At 48.1% G+C, this 23,803-nt stretch overlaps 13 protein-coding genes across 13 annotated transcripts; 11 read left to right on the top strand and 2 right to left on the bottom strand.

The window, feature by feature from the left end:
• Positions 1-143: 143 nt before the first annotated feature.
• On the bottom strand, positions 144-1,117 carry BJ212DRAFT_1445257 (ras family-domain-containing protein; the record flags this gene model as incomplete). The annotated part of the gene is made up of 6 exons (XM_041338082.1): positions 144-269; positions 323-441; positions 490-683; positions 732-813; positions 865-985; positions 1,109-1,117. 6 exons carry the CDS (start codon positions 1,115-1,117, stop codon positions 144-146), a joined length of 651 nt encoding a protein of 216 aa, XP_041196530.1.
• Positions 1,118-3,269: 2,152 nt separating this feature from the next.
• Positions 3,270-3,693, top strand: BJ212DRAFT_1333605 (uncharacterized protein). The gene has a single exon (XM_041334846.1). It carries the CDS (start codon positions 3,425-3,427, stop codon positions 3,674-3,676), a length of 252 nt encoding a protein of 83 aa, XP_041196529.1. The 5' UTR covers positions 3,270-3,424; the 3' UTR covers positions 3,677-3,693.
• A 450-nt stretch (positions 3,694-4,143) lies between these two features.
• On the top strand, positions 4,144-6,230 carry BJ212DRAFT_1477629 (aldehyde dehydrogenase domain-containing protein; the record flags this gene model as incomplete). Its single annotated transcript, XM_041339580.1, has 11 exons — positions 4,144-4,262; positions 4,316-4,329; positions 4,385-4,585; positions 4,637-4,740; positions 4,796-4,846; positions 4,900-4,927; positions 4,979-5,348; positions 5,401-5,569; positions 5,620-5,973; positions 6,035-6,129; positions 6,182-6,230. The coding sequence occupies 11 exons, from the start codon at positions 4,144-4,146 to the stop codon at positions 6,228-6,230; spliced, it is 1,554 nt and encodes a 517-aa protein (XP_041196528.1).
• A 306-nt stretch (positions 6,231-6,536) lies between these two features.
• On the top strand, positions 6,537-7,275 carry BJ212DRAFT_1477628 (MM3350-like domain-containing protein; the record flags this gene model as incomplete). Its single annotated transcript, XM_041339579.1, has 3 exons — positions 6,537-6,734; positions 6,781-6,912; positions 6,967-7,275. 3 exons carry the CDS (start codon positions 6,537-6,539, stop codon positions 7,273-7,275), a joined length of 639 nt encoding a protein of 212 aa, XP_041196527.1.
• Positions 7,276-7,690: 415 nt separating this feature from the next.
• On the top strand, positions 7,691-8,914 carry BJ212DRAFT_921007 (uncharacterized protein). Its single transcript, XM_041344346.1, has 4 exons — positions 7,691-8,086; positions 8,139-8,606; positions 8,660-8,699; positions 8,752-8,914. Exons 1-4 carry the CDS (start codon positions 7,811-7,813, stop codon positions 8,790-8,792), a joined length of 825 nt encoding a protein of 274 aa, XP_041196526.1. The 5' UTR covers positions 7,691-7,810; the 3' UTR covers positions 8,793-8,914.
• Positions 8,875-9,668, top strand: BJ212DRAFT_921271 (MM3350-like domain-containing protein). Its single transcript, XM_041344347.1, has one exon. The coding sequence runs from the start codon at positions 9,036-9,038 to the stop codon at positions 9,468-9,470; it is 435 nt and encodes a 144-aa protein (XP_041196525.1). The 5' UTR covers positions 8,875-9,035; the 3' UTR covers positions 9,471-9,668.
• On the top strand, positions 9,641-11,012 carry BJ212DRAFT_921390 (ribonuclease H-like domain-containing protein). The gene is made up of 4 exons (XM_041344348.1): positions 9,641-9,850; positions 9,915-10,529; positions 10,610-10,917; positions 10,977-11,012. The coding sequence occupies exons 1-3, from the start codon at positions 9,811-9,813 to the stop codon at positions 10,699-10,701; spliced, it is 747 nt and encodes a 248-aa protein (XP_041196524.1). The 5' UTR covers positions 9,641-9,810; the 3' UTR covers positions 10,702-10,917; positions 10,977-11,012.
• Positions 11,013-11,264: 252 nt separating this feature from the next.
• Positions 11,265-12,156, top strand: BJ212DRAFT_1264607 (thioredoxin-like protein; the record flags this gene model as incomplete). Its single annotated transcript, XM_041330428.1, has 4 exons — positions 11,265-11,336; positions 11,409-11,665; positions 11,719-11,917; positions 11,980-12,156. The coding sequence occupies 4 exons, from the start codon at positions 11,265-11,267 to the stop codon at positions 12,154-12,156; spliced, it is 705 nt and encodes a 234-aa protein (XP_041196523.1).
• A 1,579-nt stretch (positions 12,157-13,735) lies between these two features.
• On the bottom strand, positions 13,736-14,248 carry BJ212DRAFT_1264532 (uncharacterized protein; the record flags this gene model as incomplete). Its single annotated transcript, XM_041330424.1, has 1 exon — positions 13,736-14,248. A coding segment is annotated over one exon (513 nt), but the record flags the coding sequence as incomplete, so codon positions are not given.
• Positions 14,249-14,414: 166 nt separating this feature from the next.
• On the top strand, positions 14,415-16,385 carry BJ212DRAFT_1445253 (DHS-like NAD/FAD-binding domain-containing protein; the record flags this gene model as incomplete). Its single annotated transcript, XM_041338081.1, has 4 exons — positions 14,415-14,556; positions 14,621-14,754; positions 14,875-15,768; positions 15,804-16,385. 4 exons carry the CDS (start codon positions 14,415-14,417, stop codon positions 16,383-16,385), a joined length of 1,752 nt encoding a protein of 583 aa, XP_041196521.1.
• Positions 16,386-16,715: 330 nt separating this feature from the next.
• BJ212DRAFT_1547119 (GroES-like protein) lies at positions 16,716-17,957 on the top strand (the record flags this gene model as incomplete). The annotated part of the gene is made up of 5 exons (XM_041341879.1): positions 16,716-16,993; positions 17,033-17,111; positions 17,164-17,344; positions 17,395-17,789; positions 17,838-17,957. The coding sequence occupies 5 exons, from the start codon at positions 16,716-16,718 to the stop codon at positions 17,955-17,957; spliced, it is 1,053 nt and encodes a 350-aa protein (XP_041196520.1).
• Positions 17,958-19,311: 1,354 nt separating this feature from the next.
• BJ212DRAFT_1477622 (chaperonin 10-like protein) lies at positions 19,312-20,503 on the top strand (the record flags this gene model as incomplete). The annotated part of the gene is made up of 5 exons (XM_041339578.1): positions 19,312-19,568; positions 19,630-19,708; positions 19,761-19,947; positions 19,998-20,391; positions 20,440-20,503. 5 exons carry the CDS (start codon positions 19,312-19,314, stop codon positions 20,501-20,503), a joined length of 981 nt encoding a protein of 326 aa, XP_041196519.1.
• Positions 20,504-22,099: 1,596 nt separating this feature from the next.
• Positions 22,100-23,767, top strand: BJ212DRAFT_920118 (chaperonin 10-like protein). The gene is made up of 5 exons (XM_041344344.1): positions 22,100-22,574; positions 22,636-22,714; positions 22,767-22,953; positions 23,004-23,398; positions 23,447-23,767. The coding sequence occupies exons 1-5, from the start codon at positions 22,318-22,320 to the stop codon at positions 23,573-23,575; spliced, it is 1,047 nt and encodes a 348-aa protein (XP_041196518.1). The 5' UTR covers positions 22,100-22,317; the 3' UTR covers positions 23,576-23,767.
• Positions 23,768-23,803: the final 36 nt, after the last annotated feature.

The raw sequence follows: 23,803 nt of genomic DNA, 5'->3' as shown, positions 1-23,803 counted from the left end.
CTTTCGTAACCGACGGGCCTAAGTGATAAAACCGCATAAGATTGTACAAAGGTCGACAAGAAGCCCATGAGTCAGCCAGCAGGGAGCGCTAGAAGTAGAAAAGTGTGTCCGGAAAGAAAGGAAGGGTAGGTACATGCATGCTCTCATACGACCACACAACCACCGCAGCATCCGCCATGATCACCTTCATGAGCGTCACCTTTGCCACTGTAGACGCCAGGTCCGCCGCCACCGGAGTTGGCCATGACGGGTCTGCCTGTTTGTTGCTCCTGCGAGAATAAATTGCATGAATGAATTATCAGGAATGAGAAGAGATTCGTACCTTGTTGTACTTTCTTATCTCACGGACGAGGTTGCTGAATGCCTCGTCGACGTTGATGCGCTGCTTAGCCGATGTCTCGATGAACTTGCATCCAAAGTGCTTTGCAAGATCACGGCCCTCTGTTTATTATTAGGACATAGTATATTGAAGAATCGGTCATGACTTGCCATTCATTCCAACTTGTCGCTCATACTCAAGATCGCACTTGTTAGCCACGACGATGACAGGGAACGAATCTTGATCCTTCACACGAAGAATCTGTTGATGGAACGTGCTAATTTCCTCGAAAGAATCACGGGAGGTGATAGAGTAAACGAGGAGGAAGCCTTCGCCAGTGCGCATGTATTGCTCGCGCATAGCTCTGTGGGAAGTGAGCGGCAAGGACTATGGGCAGCAGAATATCATTCACCCATATTCCTCCTGACCAGCGGTGTCGAGGACGTCAAGCAATGCGACCTCTTCGTCAATGACGCATTGTTTGCGGTACGAGTCTATGTCACTATTGCTCAGTAAGGACTCGAATGGGAGAGAAGCCGTCATACCCTCGATGGTTGGGTCGTATTCGTCGACGAAGTGACTTTGAATGAATTGGATGGTGAGAGCAGATTTACCGACACCTGGTTGGAACAAGTGTATGAGACGTGGTTCGTCACATTTCTGCAGCTTGGTGCTCACCACCGCCACCGACAACTACCAGCTTGTATTCCCTCAAGAACTGCGCCTGTAAATACAATAATGCTGTGAGCTCTTGTTGGTGATTGCAGTTACGGATAGAAAAGCACATACCCTCGACATAGTTCGTCAAGTAAATAAGAGAGATTTTTACGACCTGAAAAGAACTTGCCTAATCACAAGGGAGACTAGTTTTGTGATACCAGATGGAATGATGAGCGCAACTTACACACGGGCAATTATAATGCTGATATTGGCCACGCGAGAACCAAATAATACCAATTCTAGATTTGTGGACCGACCGTGTGGCACTGAGGCGCATCTTCAAATGCTGTGAATCCTCTTGATAACCTTCCTGTGCATTGTCCCACTGATCTTTTCACAAAAGCAGCCAGCCGACTCCCAGACCCAGTCTTTCCATCATCGTGGACTCATGCTGAAGATCAGGGTCTGTGACTGTAAAAAATCTACTTCCATCGTCATCGCATTGTTCATTCAAGTTTCTTGAAATTGCACTGCAAATTACCCCGGCTTCGTATACATGTCAGCGATTGCTCCTGGTATGATTTTCTATTTTTGAAGTGCCACGGCCCCTGAGGCCTGAAGCATGAGATCTGATGATGCAATAATTGTGGTGCGGTGCCCTACTACAGCAACTTCATTGTACGGTCCGGGTCGCTTTTACCTATGCATCTCAAGTGAACACGCCGCATCATGGGAAGGTCTGTCTTGTGATATTATTCCTTCAACTCACTGCCTGTGGATCTTTTATATAGATCTACCAGCCCTCTGCAGCACGTAGTATATCCCTCGCCAAACCTCACATATCAGCGAAAGTGTTCATAAACAATGCATAGCATTCGGAATAACTCCCATACACTCTCCTGAGTTGTCCAAGTGACCCTCGAAGTTCTAAATCCGAAAGGGATCCATAGGTGTGTTGATCATTTGGTCTGCCTCGGCTATAATACAGCCTGCATGTACTGTCTCCAGGGCGCCCCGAGGATTTGACCTGTGCAAACAGCAATTTTTAGGATGTCACTCAGCGCTTTTGAAGTGGCTGCCATTGCCAAAGAGAGGCGCGCTCTCCAAATTTATGTTATACGCTAACGTCGTAGCCTGAGGAACGTGTTGATGCTCAAAGCCTATCTCTGATCACTGGGAAACCTCTGGTTGGTTGGAGGGGCTCGCTCGCGGACTGGATATGACGCGTCCTTTGCACTATTTTAAATTCGAGATCGCTCCACAAAGTCAAAAAGTGATTCAAGTTTCAGATTTGAAGGTAGCCGCCGGCCCCCGGGCAGCGCAAGCAGCGCATTGTACCTATACGAGCTCCAGTAGGCTCCGGTTTCATGAAGAACTTCGTCTGTGAGTTTATTGACTCGTGTTTCACAAACTCAATGTCAACTCCTAGTTGTCTGAGACATCCCATTCTGGTAGACTGATATAGTTCAAAAGTGTTGGAGCCACAATCATGATCATTGTTGAGACAAGACGCTGAACCAACGCTGAACGGGATAAGTATTCACGTAAACCAGCTGCGTATGGCACGTTTTATTACTCATGTGTCATCATCATAGCATACAACGTGGTTCATGCGCAATCTTAATTTCAAGTTATGATGCAATGATCAGACAGGGTAATACACGCGTCAGGGGAACGGGATCGCTTTGTTCACGAGATCGGTACGTATGACTTTTTGGATCCTTTTGTCCATACATATGATCATGACAGATCACAGCGGATCACCGATCTGAGTGTCAGAGAGTATTTGAATCACGCAAGATCATGCACATGCACTGACTTGCCATCAATGAAGTGCTTTTATTGGTTGTACTTGTCGCGTTTTCTGCGCTATTTTTGCAGGTCTAGATTCTGCAGTGGAAGCCTGAATGCATCAATTGGGTGCTTTATTTTCAGCCAAGGAACCTGACTGATGGACTCATGTGAATATTCACGGATCCATCAGACCAACCCTGACCTAGGTCTCTCCGCATTGGGAACAAAGAGTTCGAGACGTAATCGTGACTTACATTCGATCGCGTCCGGCTATTTATAAAGTTATCGAGCGAGCTTGTCATCCCAAACTACGAGGAGCTATACAGTCACCTGTGAACCACCCCGTGGTGATTACAACAATTATACGTTTTGTGTGGGCACGAAGCACCCAATTTCGACGATGTTGACACAGGGCTGTGATAATGCTGCCGGATTACAAGCGCCTTTAAAGTGTCTTACAAGGCATCGAAAGACTACAAATTTGGTGCCGCGGCGGGCTACATTCAACCAAAAGAGCCATCAAAAGATTCTCGTACGCCACTAAAACAACAAAAGGTATTACATGGTATCGTAAGGCCGGAAACTTTTTTCCGACATTTATTCTTGGCAGCTTAATTTCCAGGGGCGCTGGAGTAGGCTCTACATAGTTTAATGGAGTACGAAGACGGGGTGCACAAGACTGTTCAGTTTGCCCCCTTGTCGCGGTCGGTGGCTGAGTACGAAGCAATACACATCACAACGAAGTTCGTCGTACTCCTGCCTTACATCGCGCCTCGAGCCTTGAAGGAAAGTATGGTAACTCGCGGGATGTCTTTGCGGGAGATAGTAATCACACCCAAATGCGAACGCGATGATCATCGAAATGTTCAACGAGTAGTGCATTTGGGGCTTCGTAAACTTTGACTGGGGTGTCTAGCGCAAAACTTTCTAGCTCGTTAAGCGAGCCTGAGCTTTACTCACTCGGGTAAATCAAAGTCCGCTCGACGAGCACTTGATGAGTGGTTTCAAGTTTTACATTCAGATGGCACTAGGGTAGCCGCATCATGCTCTGACACAAGTACACCTGCGGTCGACACACACTCGAGATTAATAACCACGAGGGCTCTGTTACGTGACTACGTCCCACTAGCGGACGCCCCATAATGACCTCATTCTCCATTTTACGACTAACTCGATATACGATGAGCGGGACGCCACCGGTTTGATCCACATAAAAAGAAATTCAGGTGTCACAACCGACTATACTATGATCAGCCAGAGCGTTTCTCCATTTGACATAATACGTGATGTTTGGATACGTATAAAAACTAGTTGCCCAGCCGTACCTGGAGGCTGGCAAGGTTTTCACCTTTTCGTGTCCTTCTGTGACAATGGCTTCCACTTGCACGTACCAGTTCGATACTGCCGTTTACAAGGGCGCCGTTGCATTCCCTACTCAACTGTTCATCAATGGTGAATTTGTTGACCCCGTCAATAAGGGGACGATCGAGTGAGTGTCCATGATTAGTACAAGTGGTCAACGATTCTGACAAATTCCTTCAGTTTGATTAATCCGGGTATGACTCCCTGAGCACACAGCTTTTCGTCATTTTGATACTAAGGTTGAACTAGCTACTTGCAAGGCTATTGCCCGAGTTTCAGCCGGAGACCGTGAAGATATCGAGGCTGCAGCACTAGCAGCAAGAACAGCATTAAAGGAACACTGGGGTTTAAAGGTGTCCGGGGAAGCTAGAAGCAAACTGCTTCACAAGCTCGCTGATCTTGTCGATGCCAACACTGATCAAATTGCTGCTCTCGAGGCCCTTAACGTCGGTTAGTCAGGCACCCCTTATCAATCGGATCACACTGATTCGCTTCTACTAGGCAAGGCCTTCCACGCGGCCAAGGCAATGGATTTGCCAATTATAGTATCTCTTCTACGCTACTACGCTGGTTGGGCTGACAAAATACAGGGGAAGAGCATTCAGGTATGCCTATGATACGAGAATTCCAACACAAAACCCCCTTTCTGACGAATTTTAGACAACCCCTGACAAGATTGGTTTTACTCGTCACGAGCCTATTGGGGTAGTCGTGAGTAATTATCTCATTACGTTGTAAATTGGGCGTTCACGAGCATATGGCAGGGCGCAATCGTTCCGTGGAATTTTCCCCGTCAGTATCCAAGCTTATGAGGCTATTCTTTACTCACCTCGTGTCTTCTAGTGAGCACGCTTATCATGAAACTCGCCCCCGCACTCGCGTGCGGAAATACTATCGTAGCGAAACCTTCTGAGTTCACACCTCTCTCCGCACTGTACTTATGCACATTGATCCGAGAAGCTGGTTTCCCACCTGGAGTAGTCAACATCGTGCCCGGCTACGGTGACACCGCGGGTCAAGCGGTCAGCGAAAGCATGATAATCGACAAGGTTGCATTTACTGGGAGTACTCTCACGGGGCGAAAGATCATGGAAGCAGCTGCAAGAAGCAACCTGAAGAAAATCAGCCTCGAGCTGGGCGGAAAGAGTCCGAGCATCATTTTTGATGATACGGACGTTGATCAGGCTGTCAAGTGGGCTATTAATGGGATTTTGTGCGTTTTCCGGTTCTTTTCCTCTCATATCTTGTTCCTGAAGGTCATGAAGCATGAACCAAGGCGAGCTCTGTGTTGCAGGGTCCCGGATTTACGTGCAAGAAGGCATTTATGATGACTTCTTGCAAAAGTTCACAGAGAGTACCCAGTGTCTTTCTGTGGGTGATCCATTTTCCCCGGACACGTTCCAGGGGCCTCAGATATCTGAGAGACAATTCAAAGTGAGTGCGCAGCTGAACAGCCTATAACAAATACCGATATCCAACGTAAGCGTGTCATGGACTATATCACATCCGGCCAAGCAGAAGGTGCGACTCTTCGCCTTGGTGGCAAACGGCATGGCACAGAAGGTTATTTCATACAACCTACGATCTTCACGGACTGCACGCCCAACATGAAGATTGTGCAAGAGGAAATATTCGGCCCAGTAGCAGCAATTATGAAATTCTCCGCAGAGGAAGGTTCGCTTATATTTCATGTTCCCGTTAGCAACTCATTTCACGGCGTCAAAGAGGTGATTGAACAAGCAAACAATACCACGTATGGACTCGCGTGTTCGGTTTATACGAAGGACATTGATAGAGCAATGCGTGTTGCAAGCAACATCGAGGCAGGCACCGCGTGGGTTAGTGTGAGATAGTTCTCGCAACGTTCAGGTCAGCTGATCACCAGGTCCGGGTTCATAGGTGAACTTCACTAATTGGCCAGACCTTGGATTGCCACTTGGTGGGTTCAAGCAATCTGGTATTGGCAAAGACCTAGGCGAAGATGCTCTTGAGAAGTAAGTTAATTTCTTATCTGATCGACACCCGATGATCTTACCCAGCCTACAGCTACACCAATGTCAAGGCAGTGCACATTAACATTGGGATTAAGATCTAATCCAGTAAACTCAGGCAGTGTGCTCCAATACCACACCCTGACCGCACGACCCCCGGACCGTCGTAGATTAGCGAAGCAGTGAACGAAGGAAATGTTACTAGCCAATAAAGATCATTGCTTGAGCACACTGTCTCCATTCCGAATTGGAGCTTCTGTTGATGTAATGTGCGTGTCCTTGCCCCGAGGATCAATTGGTGCTGGTTCTACTACGTAAAAGCCCGGGTTCGTGTGCCTTCAATTACCCCAGTGCTTCTCAGACACTTAGATATATGGTCGCCTGAGGGCTGGAAGAAAGCCATTCACAAAATGCCCATCCGCACTTACATCTTTAAAGTTGATCTCCTTGAGTCTCGAGACCCACAAATCTCGAGGACCTTTTCTATACCCGCGTCATGGACGTTTCAAAAGCTTCACGCCGCGATCCAGCACGTCTTCCTCTGGCAGAACGAGCATCTCCACGTGTTTACGTTTCAAATTCCAATTGGAGGGGGCATAAACAAAGTTGTATCGATACAAGATACAGATATGATGGGGCGGGACTGATGAAGAGGGGCCTAACGATATTGTCCTGGATGAGAAAACCGTCAAGCTCAAGGACATATGGGACGACAGTGGGAGGTATCGCGGGGATGTCACCAACAACGGAACCCTAGGGGGCTGCTTCTATGAATATGACTTTGGTGTAAGTGATACCACATTGTGGAATGTTCCGAAATTGATCAAACCAATTTAATAGGATGCTTGGGAACACGAAATTACTTTGTTGGCCGTTGGCACGTCCTATGTCAAGGAAGTCTCAGTTCTCGAGGTATCTGGTTGCGCACCCCTCGAGAACAGTCACGGAGTCCTGGGATGGGAGGGCCTCAAAAGAGCCTTCGCAGATCCACACCCAGATGACTTGTCTCTTGAAGCGAGGAGGTTGTCATGGCTTGTTTCGCCTCTCGGTGGTGCATTCCACCCCGCTGTAGCACCGACTATAGAGCAGCTCAATGCACCCGGGCTATTCGATAAGCGCTTTAGGCAGATTCGCAAGGGCATTCTATGATTAACGGCGAGGCCTTGTTTCAGAGGCCTTTAGTTGTTACGGTATTATCGGATTGCGCTCGTATTGTGCTCCGATTCCACACTACGGCTTTATGTATAACATGAGGACGGAACTCACCATCCACGTTAATTACAACGTACTTAAAGGCATGTAGAATAGCCAGAGCAGCAGCGTACTTATTTGCTCCTGGCACTGCTATGTAGTACTAGAGGGATACCCCATCCTAACGGCCACGGTAGATTCGCTAATTCTAGATCTTGAGATCCGGGAGCTTCGCAGTGCGAGCCTTTGTATTCATATAACATATCGGACCATATGATGTGATCATCGGCGAGTAGAAGAGACTCATAGCTGAGAGTTGACACAGGAAACTACACGATGTTGGTGGCTGGTGAGTGGTGCCCGCATAGAGTCCGCATAGGATCCGACGCGAGAGGCCCCCTGTATAACCGAATTAGGCAAGCTCAACATCTTGTCATGAATTTACGTCTATCATTTCACGTCCACATCGTGACCCAAGTATTTCACTCTCAGGATGTCTGATCACACTCTTCTGGATCACATAGTTTCACAGACCAGGCAGAATGTCGAGCTGTTAATGTCTCATAACAGGATATCTCCATCGGATGGTCGCGATATTCTACTCAAGCTTCCTAGCACTGGGGTGGCAGGATCAATGATAGCAATCACACAGCAAACACAGCGCCTTTCAATCTCTCCGGCGCCCGTTCAGAGCGTGATCAACAACAATGCTGGCTTGCATGTGTCGCCAAAGTTAGAAGCTCGTGCGATCTGGGACTGGGAAAGCGAAGTGCATATCACATCTGCATTTAGGTGCTGCGGATTTGCTAAAGCCATGCCAGGATCCCAATGATCTATCATTCCGTACAGGAGATATCATAGAAATCGTGAAAGAGACCAACGCAGATTGGTGGACAGGCCGAAGCAAGTCGGGGAAGCAGGGCCTATTTCCTGCCACATATGTGGAGAAACTGGCTCCGCGATCTGTCCGGGTCTCTACACCACCGTCTTTCCCTGAATTTCCAAAGACAAAGACATCGCCGGATTCAAAGTATGGTTTGGTTTCGGAGCCCAAGTACATGTCCCCAGGTCTCCCGGGCCCTCCACAGTATTCTTCACCACAGCCTGTGCAACAGCAATACCCGCCGCCACCTGGTCCACCACCTGGTCCTCCTCCTGCAGGAGGATACCTGCCTCCTTCAGGACCTCTCGGGCCTCCTTATAATCCTTATTCGGAAAATCCTCCAGTGGCTCAGCCAGTTCCTCAGCAGCCCCCAAAGAAGGGTCGTTTCGGCAATCTTGGCACTATGGTAGATCTACCGCACAGAAACTATCTATAAATATTTATCAATATAATTTCCAGATGGCACAGTCAGCTGCTGGTGGTCTTGGGTTCGGTGCAGGTTCGTTTGCTTCATTTTTACGTCTTCGATACTCCTAATCATTCATATCCAGGTGCTGCCATCGGTGGTGATATCGTGAACTCAATTTTCTAGACTTCTACTCTCTTCCTGCGTTGCTCAGTTTACACAATTGTCTATGCTACGTCTTTCTTGACTGGACTGGAGAATGAGTATGTTAAGTGTGTTGGTTCTAGTATTAGATGCAAAATTCCAACTCCGCGGCTATCTGTCGCATTTACGTTTATGCTTCTCCGGTCCATCTGCAGCACAAGCAAGCGCTCAAGCCCCGCATAGACTGGACAACTAGTACTGGAACCGTATCGCAACGCACCCAAAATGCCTGTTCGTATCTACACGTTCAAAGTCGAGCTCATCGGTTCTCGTAACCCTGTCATTTCTCGGACATTCTCTATTCCGGCCTCCTGGACCTTCCAACGGTTGCATGCAGCAATCCAGTATGCATTCAGCTGGCAAAACTGCCACCTCCATCAGTTCACGTTCGAACCCACGCGTCGTCCTCCGACACGTGAGGAGCGCCGTTTCATCTCGATGGATTATAGGGAAAAACTTGTTGTTATTCATATGGGAACACCGGAAGATGAAGATAATGACTGGGCCACATCGGCACGCGCGAGGTTCAGTGAGAAGGACGTCAAATTGAACGATTTCTTTGAGGACACCGGAAAGTATCGAAAGATGGCATTGAAAGATGGGGTCATCGGGAAATGCTACTACTTGTATGATTTTGGGGTACGTATCTGCCAGCTTTAATATGATCTAGGTCTCACCTTGTTCAAGGACAACTGGGAACATCAAATAACACTGATTTCTGCGGAGACGTCCGCGTCTGGCGTCAAGGAACTGAAAGTCATCGAAGCCGCTGGTTGTGCTCCGCTCGAGGACGCTGGTGGCATATACGGCTGGGATGAACTCAAGCGAGCTTTTGCAACCACGAATCCAAATAGCGAAATGCGCGACCGGAAACGTTGGGGTCGTGAAGTTTCGCCGCTAGGCCAGGCCTTCAATCCTGCTGTGCAACCTCCCACCGAAGAGTTCAATCAACCCGGAGAGTTCCTGAAGTTTCTTCGTGACGTCGAACAAGCCGCTGGTGATGGTCATAATCTTGCCGACGATCCGGATGATGAAGATCGGTAAGTTGGAGAAAAATGATGTATTTGCAACGGCTGAGGTTTGGTGGCGTCAGATTCGATATAGAGTCGCTTCCGGCTATGCCTATGGAAGCATTGAAGTTTGGCAACTACGGCCCACCAATCAATGCGACTGCTGCGCAACGACGGTTCGTCGTGCATGAGGGTACTCATCCCTTGGATCTATTTGTACCTGCCATCAATGCGTGCACTGTTCGTCAGCCACGGTTCATTCACACTGACGTCACCCGCCAGGACTCCGTTTTACTTTTTGTAGACGGTGCAGCTGTGAACGAAAACACTCCAAATGTGAGGGCGGGGTGTGGCGTGTACGTTCAACCCGGGACGGAGGGGTTTTCCGTACCGTTGGAAAATGTTCCAGGCCACGCGCGCACAAGAAACCGGGCTGAGCTGCGGGCTGCGATTGTGGCTCTGAGGGCACGGGTATGGCCCGGCGAAGGGTTCATGCGCATTGTCATCAGTACTCACGCAGAATACGTCGTCAACGGCGTGTGCAAGTGGGTACCTTCATGGAAACAGAGAGGGTGGAAGACAAGTCGTGGGGAGGCGGTCAAGAATCGTGACCTGTGGGAAATGTTACTCACGGACATTGAAAAATGGGAGGCAATGGGGATAAGAGTGCAGTTCTATCTGCTGAAAAAGGAGTGGAATACTAAAGCGAGTGAGTGTGCGAGACGGGGAGCGGTACGTCTGGCTATGTCATCTTACCTATAAATTACATGCTGACTGTGCACCTTATAGGAGGTGTTTCAAGTTCCAACTTCGTTTTCAGATACGGTGTATATTCCTGTGGTGTAGGTTTTTCTCCTGTTTTTGGGCTTTTTAGCCTTTGAAATGATAAAAATTGAACGGGACCCACGGTTCTTCTTTGATGGTGGCTGCGAACTACTAGTGCTAAATGACTAATAGGAAGTAACACATGTTTACTTCTGGAGAGTTGGGCAAGCAAGACAAGATTTGGGCCTTGCGTGTGCCCTTGAGAAAGCCCGAGACGATAAACTGGTCAGCATTAGTGTTGAACTATTCGATAGTTTCTGTGCTGCGGGGAGGTGAATTTCAAATTGCGTAGTGTCACGTGTGTGTCACAAGCTGATTGCTTACTGATCAGTGTCACGCTGAGTATTGCTAATGGATTAGATTTCCCGCCAATGAAATGTGGCTTGCTTGTACTAGCTCCTCAGCTTACTCACTTTTCAGCATCTGTGCTGTCCGCAACACCCGGCTTTCTCACCTTCCCTCCCGCTTTTTAACCCGAACAATTTGACGCTGGCGGAGGACCCGTATCCTTCACCTGTAATATCTACTACTTCAGTCATATCCACTGTGCCCTCGTTCCCAATCGTGCCGCTTCGAATAGCAAGTCCAAGAGTGGACCATTAATCCTTCTATCACAAGGATGTCCGATTCAGACTCTACCCTATCCCCTGAACCTCAGCGCACTATTAAAATCATCTTCATCTCGGATTATGTACGTCTACCTTCTTGTTCTCTTTGCATATTCCATTTTTCCCATTTCTTATCATTCTCCGACACTTGACAGCTCTGCGCCTTTTGCTACATCGGGAATAAGTCGCTCAAAGACGCTATTGCCGGGTGTCGTGACCTGGATGTACGTTTCGACGTGGAATTCCGGCCATTTACCCTCCTCTGCCAATCATCCGTACCCGAGACCCCCAAAGTGAAAGGTGAAAAGGCGCCAAATCGCTGGAATTATCTCGTTCGGAAGTTGGGTAAAGAGCAAGCGGAAAGCAAGTGGAAAATGATCGAAGAATTGGCAGAGAAAGCTGGCTTACCGATGTGAGCATTTTTAGCATGCAGCCAGCGTTGTTTCTGATATAGTGGCTCAATAGTACGCAAGACGGAATTGTGGCCCGTTCTACTCTCGCCCACAGACTGTCTGTGAAAGCATATAAAGTTGGCGGGCAAGCCATGCAAGGCCGCCTCAACGATATTTTATTTAAGGCCGTTTTCACCGACTGCCAGGACGTCAGTGACGTCGAGTTTCTTGCCGATGCAGCAGAGAAAGTTGGCTTGATGAACAAGACAGAGGTGTGGTTCAATATTAAACTCAATCAGCAGTCACGATGACACATAATTGCTGTACCGTGCAGGCTACTACATTCTTGCAAGATACTGATTGCAAGAACTGCGTCAATCAAATGATTGAAGCTGCTCGGGCGAGCGGTGTGAATGGCGTGCCCTCCATCATTATTGATGGAAAATGGGCTTTGAATGGCGTACAATCTACAGAGTGTTACCTTCAGGTGAGCAAGACTCGTTCATTTTAAACTCTCCATATATACCCTATTAGTAAGCTCGTCCGGGTGCGGTATCGCTGATTCTGTTTGCTTGTAGATCTTGCGGAAAATTGCACAATCATCGTCAATGACGGAATGTGCATCAGTCGTCTCAGTGGAATCATAACGGATTTTACGCAGTTTCCTTTCATTCTTTTCCGCCCATACCGTGTTTCATGACCTCAATTCCTGCGTGCAGGTTGCGGTCCTCGCTTTGGATTAATTATATATGGACCACTCGCGCAACCTCGCGTAGGAAATTTAGTCTGGAAGGGCCTGTTGCATTTCTTACTTTTTTCTTTGCTTTTTGTCCCATTTTCTGTGTCGTATCGCTGTCTTTATCAGCGAGCGTGTGTTTGTATCTTTCTTCTATGCTATGCTATCTACTCCTTTACCTTGTTAGTCGCGCTTTTATGACAGCCACCATGAGGGAGAGATAGGGTATATAACGTTTACCTTTGTTTCATTTCACACAGGGCTAACCCCTTTAACGTCACTATCCTTCGTCATCTCGCGAAGTTCGACAGTCGGTCCACCGATCTGGTCGAGCTTTCCATACCCTGTACCAATTAGACTTGTTATCGTCAACATAGTCACCTTATTCAGCCTTATTTCTGGTGGGTAACCGTCTGTAACCGTGCACAGTGGAGTCTGTCAGAAGATAACAGACTTCTCGTTCGAGGCTTCCGATTGGCTGATTTAAGTGTCAATGCGAGCACTGGAACCGGAAGGAGGCATCACCAGGCAGGCGCCAGTTGGAGAACGTTACCTCCTTCCGGTTTCATACTGGAATGGGGTTAGATTGTTTCCTACTAGGAACCTATCGGTAGATTCCAGGAGATGAAACATCGTGACATGGTTGGTCAATAATAAATGATTTGGATCCGTAAACTATGATCGCACGTTGAAGATAAACCGGTCCCGTTACCCATGTGCTCTACGTCCCGCACGGTAGAGCGTCAGGTACATAGGTGCAGTCAGGCTGTTGCCCTGATGACTTGGGCAAGGTGAATAACCTAGACTAGCTCGCGATGGCCTTGAGGTGTTGCGATTCCACAGATAAGTTCCAGATCCACGGACTAACTATACCAGTTAGGCTAACTGGCCTGCAGGTCGCATTAATATTCGTCATCTTTAAAAGTACGGGGATTGTGCTATTCAGAGACTTCATAAGTAGTATCTGTGTGAAAAGCAACCCACAAATTGTTTGAAATGGATACGTCACTGAACCATTTGATAACGAACTGAATTGCAGAAGTCTTGGCTCAGAGATGAAAGATCCGGGCTGCGCAAACACAGGCCCAAACTATCTTGGCAGAGTATCCGAGAGGTTCTCGAGGAGCCAACGAGGAGCTACATCGGGGGTTTGCTCGATACAGTCCGAGAGGCTACAAAAATCTGCACAGAAGCAGCCTCGTGTTGCCTTTGGGTGTTCAGAAACGTATACATGTACTAGTACAACGTGTATGAAACAGACAACGATTACTTGTTGAAATATCTTGAGCATGGTTTGGAAAGTGCACGAGAAACATACCACAATGTATGGGACCATGGTGGAGATTAATCCCGGTCATTCTATCCAATCGTTCAGGATATCCTCCAGCTCGTTCCGAACGCCATCGCGTGATACGTTGCTGCCAATATGATTGGAAACTTTAAACCTCTCGAGAGCGGCGAGCACCCAGTTCTGACAATTCCAGTTTTCTCTGCCTCGATAAACAGTTACTTGTTGAAGCAACGTGTCTATCTCCTTTTCCGAAAATACACCAATCTCTCCGACCACCAGGCAACCACGATAGCCCTCGGCAAGAATTTCCATGCATTCATCTTCAATGCAAGAATAGGTAAGGGTGTCGATGTTGCCAACTGCTTGGTAACAAGTCCCCCAGTGATCTACTTGATCTGAATGCTCTTTTCCAGAGCTGCTGGCTTTGATTGAATCGGGATTTGCGTTGGAGATTGCAAAGAGTGCCCAGTGAAGTGGCATCCTGTTACCATTTGAATCGTGTCTGCGCCAATATTGTGCAACACACAGAGTCCTTTTCTCAGACAGATCATTGTCTTCGCCCATGACAGTAGAAGGAAAGTTGTGTGGCTGGCATAATGCATTACGATAACTGTATTAGGTTCCCGCGCCACCGCTTGGCTGACGCCAGGATAACCTGGTTTGGGAACATCCCCCTTGGTTGACGTTTTTCAATCGAACATATCACACCTCTGTTCCTCACCATCACATCGGCAACAGGAGTATGACCCTCTTCGTTCCATTGGAGGCGAGTTCGCCTCCTCCTCCGACACCATCATTTCTGGTGCATTCAGAAACCCCAAACTTGCACCTGCGAAAAGCTATCAAGGCCATCCTGAAGGCCAAACGGTTGGTTGTCGTGTGTGGTGCGTTTTCCGACCGTCGGAAAATTCAGATACCGTCGTCTCAGTCAAACTAACATTGTATCAGGTGCTGGTATATCTGTTTCTGCTGGAATTCCAGACTTTCGCTCAGAGTCGGGTCTCTTTCAAACATTGAAGCGAGACAACCCGAAAGAAGCATTGTCTTCGGGAAGAGACTTGTTTGATGCGTCAGTATTCAACGTGAGTTATCGTTTGTTCATGTTCGATTTTCCTAGATTTCGCGTGGAAAATCCCTATTGCCTCAACCACCACGCGTGCTTACTACTCATGGATGGCGACGGGCTTACACACGTTTAATAGAACGAACACACGACATCAATGTTTTGCCAAATGATAGCTCAATTGTCCGAGCTCTCGCAAGCAGCCAACCCCACGCCTTTTCATCAGGCATTGCGATCGCTGGATGACAGGGGCAGGCTCCTGCGTGTCTACACCCAAAACATCGATGCTATCGAGTTGAAATCTGGTCTTTCCTTTGGTGTCCCGGAGTTCGATAAGAGACGAGCAAAACCGAGATCTAAGCCGAAATCGACTGGTCCTCCCATCGCTGATCAGCCTGCGATATCTACTAGCGCTCATTGTTCGCAAGATAGCCCACCGATGACACCGGGATCAAGATATATGTCTCCTGCTGTTGAAGTCCCTCGTTGCATCCCCCTACATGGAACGCTGCAGACGCTGCATTGTCAAACATGCATGCACACGTTCCCACTCGAGAATTACGTGTCTTCCCTGACGTCAGGAACACCCCCATATTGCCCCGAGTGCACCCAAATGGAAGAGACGCGTCAACTTGTCGGAAAGCGAGCCCGAGGTGTGGGAAAGTTGCGACCCAGTGTGGTCCTTTATAACGAACTGCATAAAGATGGGGAGGGGGTGGGCGAAGTTGCGAGGAGAGATCTTGTTGGATGTTCCAAAGGCAAGGGGCGGAGCGGTGTGGATACTTTGCTTGTGGTTGGCACGAGTTTAAAGGTTCCAGGCACCAAACGCATGGTTCGTGAATTCTCGAAGGCGGCACGCGCCCGAGGATGTACTGCGTCGAGGGATACAACATCTGCATCTACAGGTCTTGCGACACCCGCACCTTCTCCCGGCAGGGGATCAGCTACATCGGCGGATGACTCTCCCATCAAATCTATTTATTTGAACTTTGATTTTCCAGGGCCGACACGAGAATGGGAGGGCGTCTTTGATGTGTGGTTACAAGGAGACGCTCAAGTTTTGCGGAGCTCTTGAAGGAAGAAATTGCAAAAGAGGCTGCCGAAAAGGAGGCTGCATTAGAGAGGAAACGGAAACGGGAGGAGGAAGTCGCCTACTTAGAAGGTTCAGAAGAAGCAGGTCTTCCGAAGAAGAAGAAAGCAAAGACAGAAAACCAGAACCCTGAAAAGCCTACTTCAAAGCGGACACCTAAAGACTCGCAGACTCCTGTTCGTCCTCGGAAGCCCAAGAGCAAACATCGAGAAGACATGAACATCAGTGCACCATCCGCCCCGAAGATAACGCTTAGCAAGTCGAAACTTACCATACGAATTCCACCCCTGAAGAGCCGTTACATTCCCGAGGTATGCATCACCACTCCTGTACCGCGGGGGCTCAAAGCAGTGCAATTTCCTTGTACTCCCCCTGCAACCCACATTAAACATCGGGTGACATCTTTGTCGTCTCATTCGGACTACCCACCTTCCGACACCACGGAGATAGGATATGACGAAAGCGATCTCTCCGAGTTATCTACTGATGAGGTGGCAGACGAACTTCCTAGAACTGCCATACGGACTGCACAATATGGACTTCGGGTCACAGGGGGATAATAATATCTTGTACTATCTTTATTGTATTTATGTATCGTATGCTACTACGCCTCGTTAACTCCTGGACATTCACGACTAGTTAACCGCTGTTGCCCATGGGACTGCTTGTGGGATTTCAGTAGTCCAATTGTGGCGTATGACAGGTCATATTTTGTCATATTATGCAGTGGGTACAGTTTATTATCAAGCTGACAGCAAATACCCCTTACTAACACCTGTCATCATGAATAATCCACGATGCTTTCTTGCTCATCAAGAAGTTTCAATTCATTATATATGGGTAGCACTTGACGTTGAAAGACATCAAACCATCGTAACTCTACCCACCACATGTCTCCTCAACAGAAAGCTCTTCTTCTTTCTAAAAAGCACGGTGACTTTGAGCTTGGCTCCCGCAGCATCCCCAGTCCTGGCACTGGGGAGGTTCTGGTCAAGGTTCAATCTGTTGCTCTGAACCCGGTTGACTACAAGATCAGAGAAACAGGGTATTTCGTGACTGATTACCCTGCCGTTCTGGGCGTGGATATTGCTGGCGTCGTCGAAGAACTAGGGGAGGGCGTCGAGAATTTCCGCAAGGCGATAGAGTGTAAGATAACTCTTTTCTTTGGGTCCGCCCCTGTATGCATAGGCTGAACCTTGGTTTACAGATTGGCGCATGGCAATTTCACCAATGACTTTGGTGCATTTCAGCACTATACGTTGACGGATGCGCACTTCACAGCAAAGGTAAGTTATGAGAAGCTTCATTGACCACATCGTCATCCACATCCCATTCTAGATTCCTCCAAGCCAATCTTTCGACAGCGCAGCCACTGTTCCCCTGGGGCTAGATACTGCGCTTGTGGGGTTATACGGAAATCATTTTGGAGCTGGGTTGACCCCTCCTTGGACGACAAATGTTGTCGAATCAAAAACACCTATTGCCATCCTCGGTGGTTCTTCCTCTGTGGGTTCATACGGTAAGCGTAGTGAGACTCGCCTATTCGAACGCATGCTGACAGTATCGCAGCTATCCAACTCGCTCGTCTGTCAGGATTTTATCCTATCATCGCTACAGCCTCTCCGAGCAATGAAGAACTTGTCAAGGACTACGGCGCAACCCACTTTTTTGATCGGAACCTTTCCGGCAAACAACTGAAGGCCGCCATCAACAAAATTACTGACAGCCCTATCGGAATTATTTATGACGCTATCTCGTTGCCAGAAACACAGTCTGTTGCATGGGAATTGCTTGCAGACAATGGCATCCTCGTATTGACCCTTCCTGCATCAGTCAAGGAAGATGAAGGGAGGGGGCGTAAGACTATCTCAACCTTCGGGGGCCCACACGCCCCCCAGAATGAAGAGCTCTGCACCAGCTCCTGGGCTGTGGTCGAAAAGTGGCTTTCAGAGGGCGCTATACAGGTTTGTTCTGCGACCATTGTTGTGGATCTATGTCTCACATTTATGTAGCCGAACAAGTATGAGGTTCTGCCGAATGGGCTTGAGGGTATCATTGGAGGACTGGAAAGGCTGAAGTCGGGACAGGTGTCTGGAACGAAGTTGGTTGCTCACCCTCAGGAAACACAGTGAATGCAGGGTTGTCGACGTATTCCGGGAAGTCGAGTATCACCTTGTTTGCATCTGGGGTAATGACACGACATGATTGTACAATACAAAAGGTATCAAAATTACTAGTATGTACTGGGCGATTGGAAGTTCCAACATGTAAAGGCAAGGGGGAGCAACGTCGACGTGGTTGCTCTGCTTGTGGTTGAATTTAAAGGTTCAAGGCACCGAACGCACAGTTCGTGAAGTCGAGTGAGAGAAGATATCGGAAAGATCCAGAGAAGCTGACGACTTGTAGGGAAGCCGGCAATACTCAGATTGGAGCTAGTGGGGGACCCCCTAGTACTAGTAGGCAAAAGCGGTAGCTTAGTCAGGCACTCAGTACTCAGGTTCAACATTGAGGCATTGTTTGGGCTACATAGTCGTAATTTGGTACTGTCACAGGCCCTGCAATTGAAGGTCACTAGCACTTCTGAACCGCCGCCAACACGAACTCAACGCATCTCATACGCATTGCATATGGCGTTATCCGCAAGGCAGAGCTTGTTATTACAGCTGTGTGCGTATATAATGGCACTGGCATGTTGTGGGAAAATCATAATTGAGGATTTGGGACTTTGAAAATTTTCACCGTTTTGAGACTTAGAGAAAAATTCAAACAATTGCACCACGTCGGACAACAATACACCTAGTATGGTCAACCGAAAGATCTCATCCGACGTCAAACTCGCTGCCATTCGCCTGTATGAGCAAGATATCCTTAGTCTTCGTGAAATCCTTGATTGCGTCGGCTTCTCGAGACGCACATTCTTCCGCATCCGAAAGCTCTATCAGCACACCGGCGATGTAGTCAAACCACGGAGTGAATTCACAGGTCGTCCGAGGAAGCTGAATCTTGAGGATGTTCAGTACCTCGTGGAACTGGTCCACCACCGGCCAGATTGGTTTCTCGACGAGATCACTCGACTCATGTTATGCAACCGCTTCATTGCACTCCACTACACCACCATCCACCGTGAGCTCCATCGTGCGGGCGTTTCCCTCAAAAAGCTCCGTAAAATCACCAAAGAACAAAATAAAGATCTCCGTGTGACGCGGCATTATGTAACACAGAATGGTAAAAAAAAACTCAGTCCCAAATCTCAATCATGATTTTCCCACAACACGCCAGTGCCATTAGTTTCGCAAACTGCTGTAAGCTGATGCTAGGCTACAGGAAGTACTTACTAACAAATTGCCGGCCGTGATCATGACTAACCCGAACCTATGATGCTGAAAGTTCTTGCTCACATCAAGAAGTTTCAATTTATTATATATAGGTAGCACTTAACGTTGGAAGGTCTCCAACCATCGTGACTCTACCCATCACATATCTTTCATGTCTTCCCAACAGAAAGCTCTTTTTCTTTCCAGAAAGCAGGGCAACTTTGAGCTTGGCTCCCGCAGCATCCCCAGTCCGGAGACTGGGCAGCTTCTGGTCAAGATTCAATCTGCTGCTCTGAACCCAGTTGACTACAAGATCAAGGACACAGGGACAATCGTGACCGATTACCCTGCCGTTCTTGGCATAGATATTGCTGGCGTTGTCGAGGAAGTAGGGGAAGGTGTCGAGAATTTCTGCAAAGGCGATAGAGTGTTAGATAATTCTTTTCTTTGGGTTCGCCCCTTTATGCATAGGCTCAACCTTGGTTTACAGATTGGCACATGGAAAATTTACTGATGACTTTGCTGCGTTTCAGCAGTATGCCTTGACGGATGTGCGCTTCACAGCAAAGGTAAGTGATGAGGAGGTTCATTGACTACATCGTCATCCACATCCCATTCTAGATTCCTCCAAGCCAATCTTTCGATAGCGCAGCTACTGTTCCTCTAGGGTTAGATACTGCAGTGGTGGGGTTGTACGGAAATGATTTTGGAGCTGGGGTAACCCCTCCTTGGACGACAAGCGCCGGCGGTCACGAATCAAAGAAACCCATTGTCATCCTTGGCGGTTCTTCCTCTGTGGGCTCATATGGTAAGCGTAGTGGGACTCACCTATGCGGCCGCATGCTGACAGTATTGCAGCTATCCAACTTGCTCGTTTGTCAGGATTTTGTCCTATCATCGCTACAGCCTCTTCGAGCAATGAAGAACTTGTCAGGGACTACGGCGCAACCCACTTTTTCGATCGCAACCTTTCCGGCAAACAGCTGAAGGCCGCCATTAGCAAAGTTACTGATAGCCCTATCGGAATTGTTTATGACGCTATCTCGTTGCCAGAAACACAGTCTGTTGCATGGGAATTGCTTGCGAACAATGGCACTCTCGTATTAACCCTTCCTGCATCAGTCAAGGAGGATGAAGGCAAGGGGCGCAAGGCCATCCCGACCTTCGGGTACCCACACGCCCCCCAAAATCAGAGCTGTGTGGCAGCTCCTGGGCTGTGGTCGAAAAGTGGCTTTCAGAGGGTACTATACAGGTTTGTTGTGCGATCACTCATTTTGGATTTATGTCTCACATTATGTAGCCGAACAAGTATGAAGTCCTCCCGAACGGGCTTGAAGGTATTATTGGAGGACTGGAAAGGCTGAAGTTGGGACAGGTGTCTGGAACGAAGTTGGTTGCTCACCCTCAGGAAACATTGTAAATGCAGGGCTGTCGACTTATTCCGGGATGCCGATTATCACCTTGTTTGCATCTGGCGTAATGACACAATATAATTGTACGATACAAGAGGTGTCACAATTACTGGTATGTACTGGGCGATTGGAAGTTCCAACATGTAAACGCAAGGGGGAGCGACGTTGACGTGGTTGCTCTGCTTGTGGTTAGCTTTAAAGGTTCCAGGCACCGAACGCATGGTTCGTGAAGTTGAGTGAAGGGAGACATTGCTAGAGAAGCTTTGTTTGGGCTTTGTCGTAGCCTATAGTGTAGTGCTCTTCAATGCTTTACCACCTCTTGCCTTGTTCGCGACACGCGGGCACACAGTTACGGATACACTACTCCAACATAAAATAGCGGATGGTATCTTTGTTGTCTCATTCGAACTACCCACCTTCAAGCTTCAGATGTTAGAGATAGGATATGACGAAATTGATTTCTCCGAGGTGTCTGCAGGTGATGAGCTAATAGTAGATGAACTTCATGGACTGCAATACGGACTGTACACACCGCTCTATACTTTGTGACGATATTCCAGGAGCAACAGCATGTGCCATCCTTCCTCCAAATGCAGGTACGGAGCTCGTTCTTTTTGGTCGGGATTGATCGTCTCGTGGACCTTGTCCGGTCCGAGTGAGAAACAGGTGCGAGATGGTGTGTTTGAAGCTGTACGAAGGCTATGATAGTGCACGTCACTTAGTCACTAGCACCGAGAGATTTCATTTTCGAGGCTGCACTAACTTCTTCATATCTTCTCTGTCTCTGTCTTTGTAGCCACTCCAGAATATGATCTGTGTTTACAGCGAACCAATCATTGCCTGAACAGTATGAGCCGACAAGGATCACGATGACGTTGCAAGAATCTCTACATTATGAGTGAAAGTGAAAGTGATGACACGAGAAGTGAAATCGAAGCGATGAGAGAGAACATGAATGTATAAGATTGAGACGGTGTTCGGTGCTCACATTGCTCTGTCCCGACTTCTGACTGTGTTGACCCAGCGCTTCTAGTCGTGCGGCGAGGTAGCGCGACCAGAGACTTGTGGAGGTGCAACTCGCTCCCTCATGCTCTGTCAGGACAGCCAAATCCGTGATTTGCCATGCTTTGCGATTTGATGATAGGTAGCCTTGACGAATGGGACTACAAATATATACCGTTGTCGGGTCGCTGCCGCAGGTCGCAGTCAGTGATAAGCCTTCTTCCAGATATGCGGAGACATAGGCTGGATTGGAAGACCTGTGAGAATGCTAATGTCAAGGGATCCACGATAGATGGGCGAGCACGCGAGCGGGATAAAAACACCTGAAATGGATGGTGGAAGAGACGGAGCCCGAAATCAGCACTCCTTTCGAGATGGCGTCATGGCGGGCAGCGATGAGGACGATGGAGATGATGAGCACTGAATAGGAGTGTGGTATTACAACTCCGCCACTGTCACAGGTCTTGAAGGTCTGCAAACTTCGAAGAGACCAAGCGCATTCACTTTTAAACCGCCACAAACACGTGAGTCAACGCATCTCATGCGCATTGCATATGGCGTCACATCCAACAGGGCAGTGCTTGTTATCAAGCTGATGCTACAAGAAATACTTACTAACACATGTCATGTGCGACGTGATCATGAATAACTGGAACCCATAATGATGCTTTCTTGCTCATCAAGAAATTTCAATATTATATATAGGTAGCACTTAACGTTGGAAGACCTCCAACCATCTTGACTCTACCCACCACATATATCTCATGTCCCCCCAACAGAAAGCTCTTTTTCTTCCCAGAAAGCAGGGTAACTTTGAGCTTGGCTCCCGCAGCATCCCCAGTCCAGAGGCTGGGCAGCTTCTGGTCAAGATTCAATGTGCTGCTCTGAACCCAGTTGACTACAAGATCAAGGACGCAGGGATAATCGTGACCGATTACCCTGCCGTTCTTGGCACGGATATTGCTGGTATCGTGGAGGAAGTAGGGGAAGGTGTCGAGAATTTCCGCAAAGGCGATAGAGTGTTAGATAATTCTTTTCTTTGGGTTCGCCCCTGTATGCATAGGCTCAACCTTGGTTTACAGATTGGCACATGGCAAATTCGGCAATGACTTTACTGGGTTTCAGCAGTATACCTTGACCGACGCGCGCTTCACAGCAAAGGTAAGTTATGAGAAGCTTCATTGACCACATCGTCATCCACATCCCATTCTAGATTCCTCCAAGCGAATCTTTCGATAGCGCAGCTACTGTTCCTGTGGGGTTAGATACTGCAGTGGTGGGGTTATACGGAAATGATTTTGGAGCTGGGGTAACCCCTCCTTGGACGACAAGCGCCGGCGGTCACGAATCAAAGAAACCCATTGTCATCCTTGGCGGTTCTTCTTCTGTGGGTTCCTACGGTAAGTGTAGTGGGACTCGCCTGTTCGACTGCAAGCTAACAGTATTGCAGTTATCCAACTTGCTCATCTATCAGGATTTTATCCCATCATCGCTACAGCCTCTTCGAGCAATGAAGGGCTTGTCAGGGACTACGGCGCAACCCACTTTTTCGATCGCAACCTTTCCGGCAAACAGCTGAAGGCCGCCATCGGCAAAATTACTGATAGCCCTATCGGAATTGTTTATGACGCTATCTCGTTGCCAGAAACGCAGTCTGTTGCATGGGAATTGCTTGCGAACAATGGCACTCTCGTATTAACCCTTTTTGCATTAGTCAAGGAGGATGAAGGCAAGGGGCGCAAGGTCATCCTGACCTTTGGGGACGCACAAGCCCCCCAAAATCAAGAGCTGTGTGGCAGCTCCTGGGCTGTGGTCGAAAAGTGGCTTTCAGAGGGTACTATACAGGTTTGTTGTGCGATCACTCATTTGGATTTATGTCTCACATTTATGTAGCCAAACAAGTATGAGGTTCTCCCGAATGGGCTTGATGGTATTCTTGGAGGACTGGAAAGGCTGAAATTGGGACAGGTGTCCTGGAACGAAGTTGGTTGCTCACCCTCAGGAAACATTGTAAATGCGTAAGTCGCGGCCAGGTTGTTCGGCAATGCCTCTTGCTTGCATCGGGCGTGACAGGATCAAATTGTACATTAGATATTACAATTACAAGCTAAAATATGTACATACCAAGTCGGTGTAGGAAGTTGGAAGCAAAAGAATACCTGTACTCGTTCAAGACTAATTATTGTGACTTCGGATGGCTTACTGAAATCACTTTCCCACGATCATACCACTGACGCGGCCTAAGTACAA

This window comes from Suillus subaureus (genome assembly GCF_016647635.1).
Source record: "Suillus subaureus strain MN1 chromosome Unknown BJ212scaffold_6, whole genome shotgun sequence".
NCBI lineage: Eukaryota > Fungi > Basidiomycota > Agaricomycetes > Boletales > Suillaceae > Suillus > Suillus subaureus.
The sequence above is the reverse complement of the archived record's forward strand: the minus strand, read 5'-3'. Positions and strand labels throughout refer to the sequence as shown.

Excerpts from the sequence above, each read along its gene's own strand:
- BJ212DRAFT_1333605 (XM_041334846.1), top strand. The coding sequence starts at position 3,425 with ATGGAGTACGAAGACGGGGTGCACAAGACTGTTCAGTTTGCCCCCTTG.
- BJ212DRAFT_921390 (XM_041344348.1), top strand. The coding sequence starts at position 9,811 with ATGGTCATAATCTTGCCGACGATCCGGATGATGAAGATCG. Across the intron at positions 9,851-9,914 it reads GATCCGGATGATGAAGATCG|AGTCGCTTCCGGCTATGCCT; the intron begins GTAAGTTGGAGA and ends GATTCGATATAG. Across the intron at positions 10,530-10,609 it reads GGAGTGGAATACTAAAGCGA|GAGGTGTTTCAAGTTCCAAC; the intron begins GTGAGTGTGCGA and ends TGCACCTTATAG.
- BJ212DRAFT_921007 (XM_041344346.1), top strand. The coding sequence starts at position 7,811 with ATGTCTGATCACACTCTTCTGGATCACATAGTTTCACAGACCAGGCAG. Across the intron at positions 8,087-8,138 it reads TCTGGGACTGGGAAAGCGAA|GATCCCAATGATCTATCATT; the intron begins GTGCATATCACA and ends AAGCCATGCCAG. Across the intron at positions 8,700-8,751 it reads TGGTCTTGGGTTCGGTGCAG|GTGCTGCCATCGGTGGTGAT; the intron begins GTTCGTTTGCTT and ends ATTCATATCCAG.
- BJ212DRAFT_921271 (XM_041344347.1), top strand. The coding sequence starts at position 9,036 with ATGCCTGTTCGTATCTACACGTTCAAAGTCGAGCTCATCGGTTCTCGT.
- BJ212DRAFT_920118 (XM_041344344.1), top strand. The coding sequence starts at position 22,318 with ATGTCCCCCCAACAGAAAGCTCTTTTTCTTCCCAGAAAGCAGGGTAAC. Across the intron at positions 22,715-22,766 it reads ACGCGCGCTTCACAGCAAAG|ATTCCTCCAAGCGAATCTTT; the intron begins GTAAGTTATGAG and ends ATCCCATTCTAG. Across the intron at positions 23,399-23,446 it reads TTTCAGAGGGTACTATACAG|CCAAACAAGTATGAGGTTCT; the intron begins GTTTGTTGTGCG and ends ACATTTATGTAG.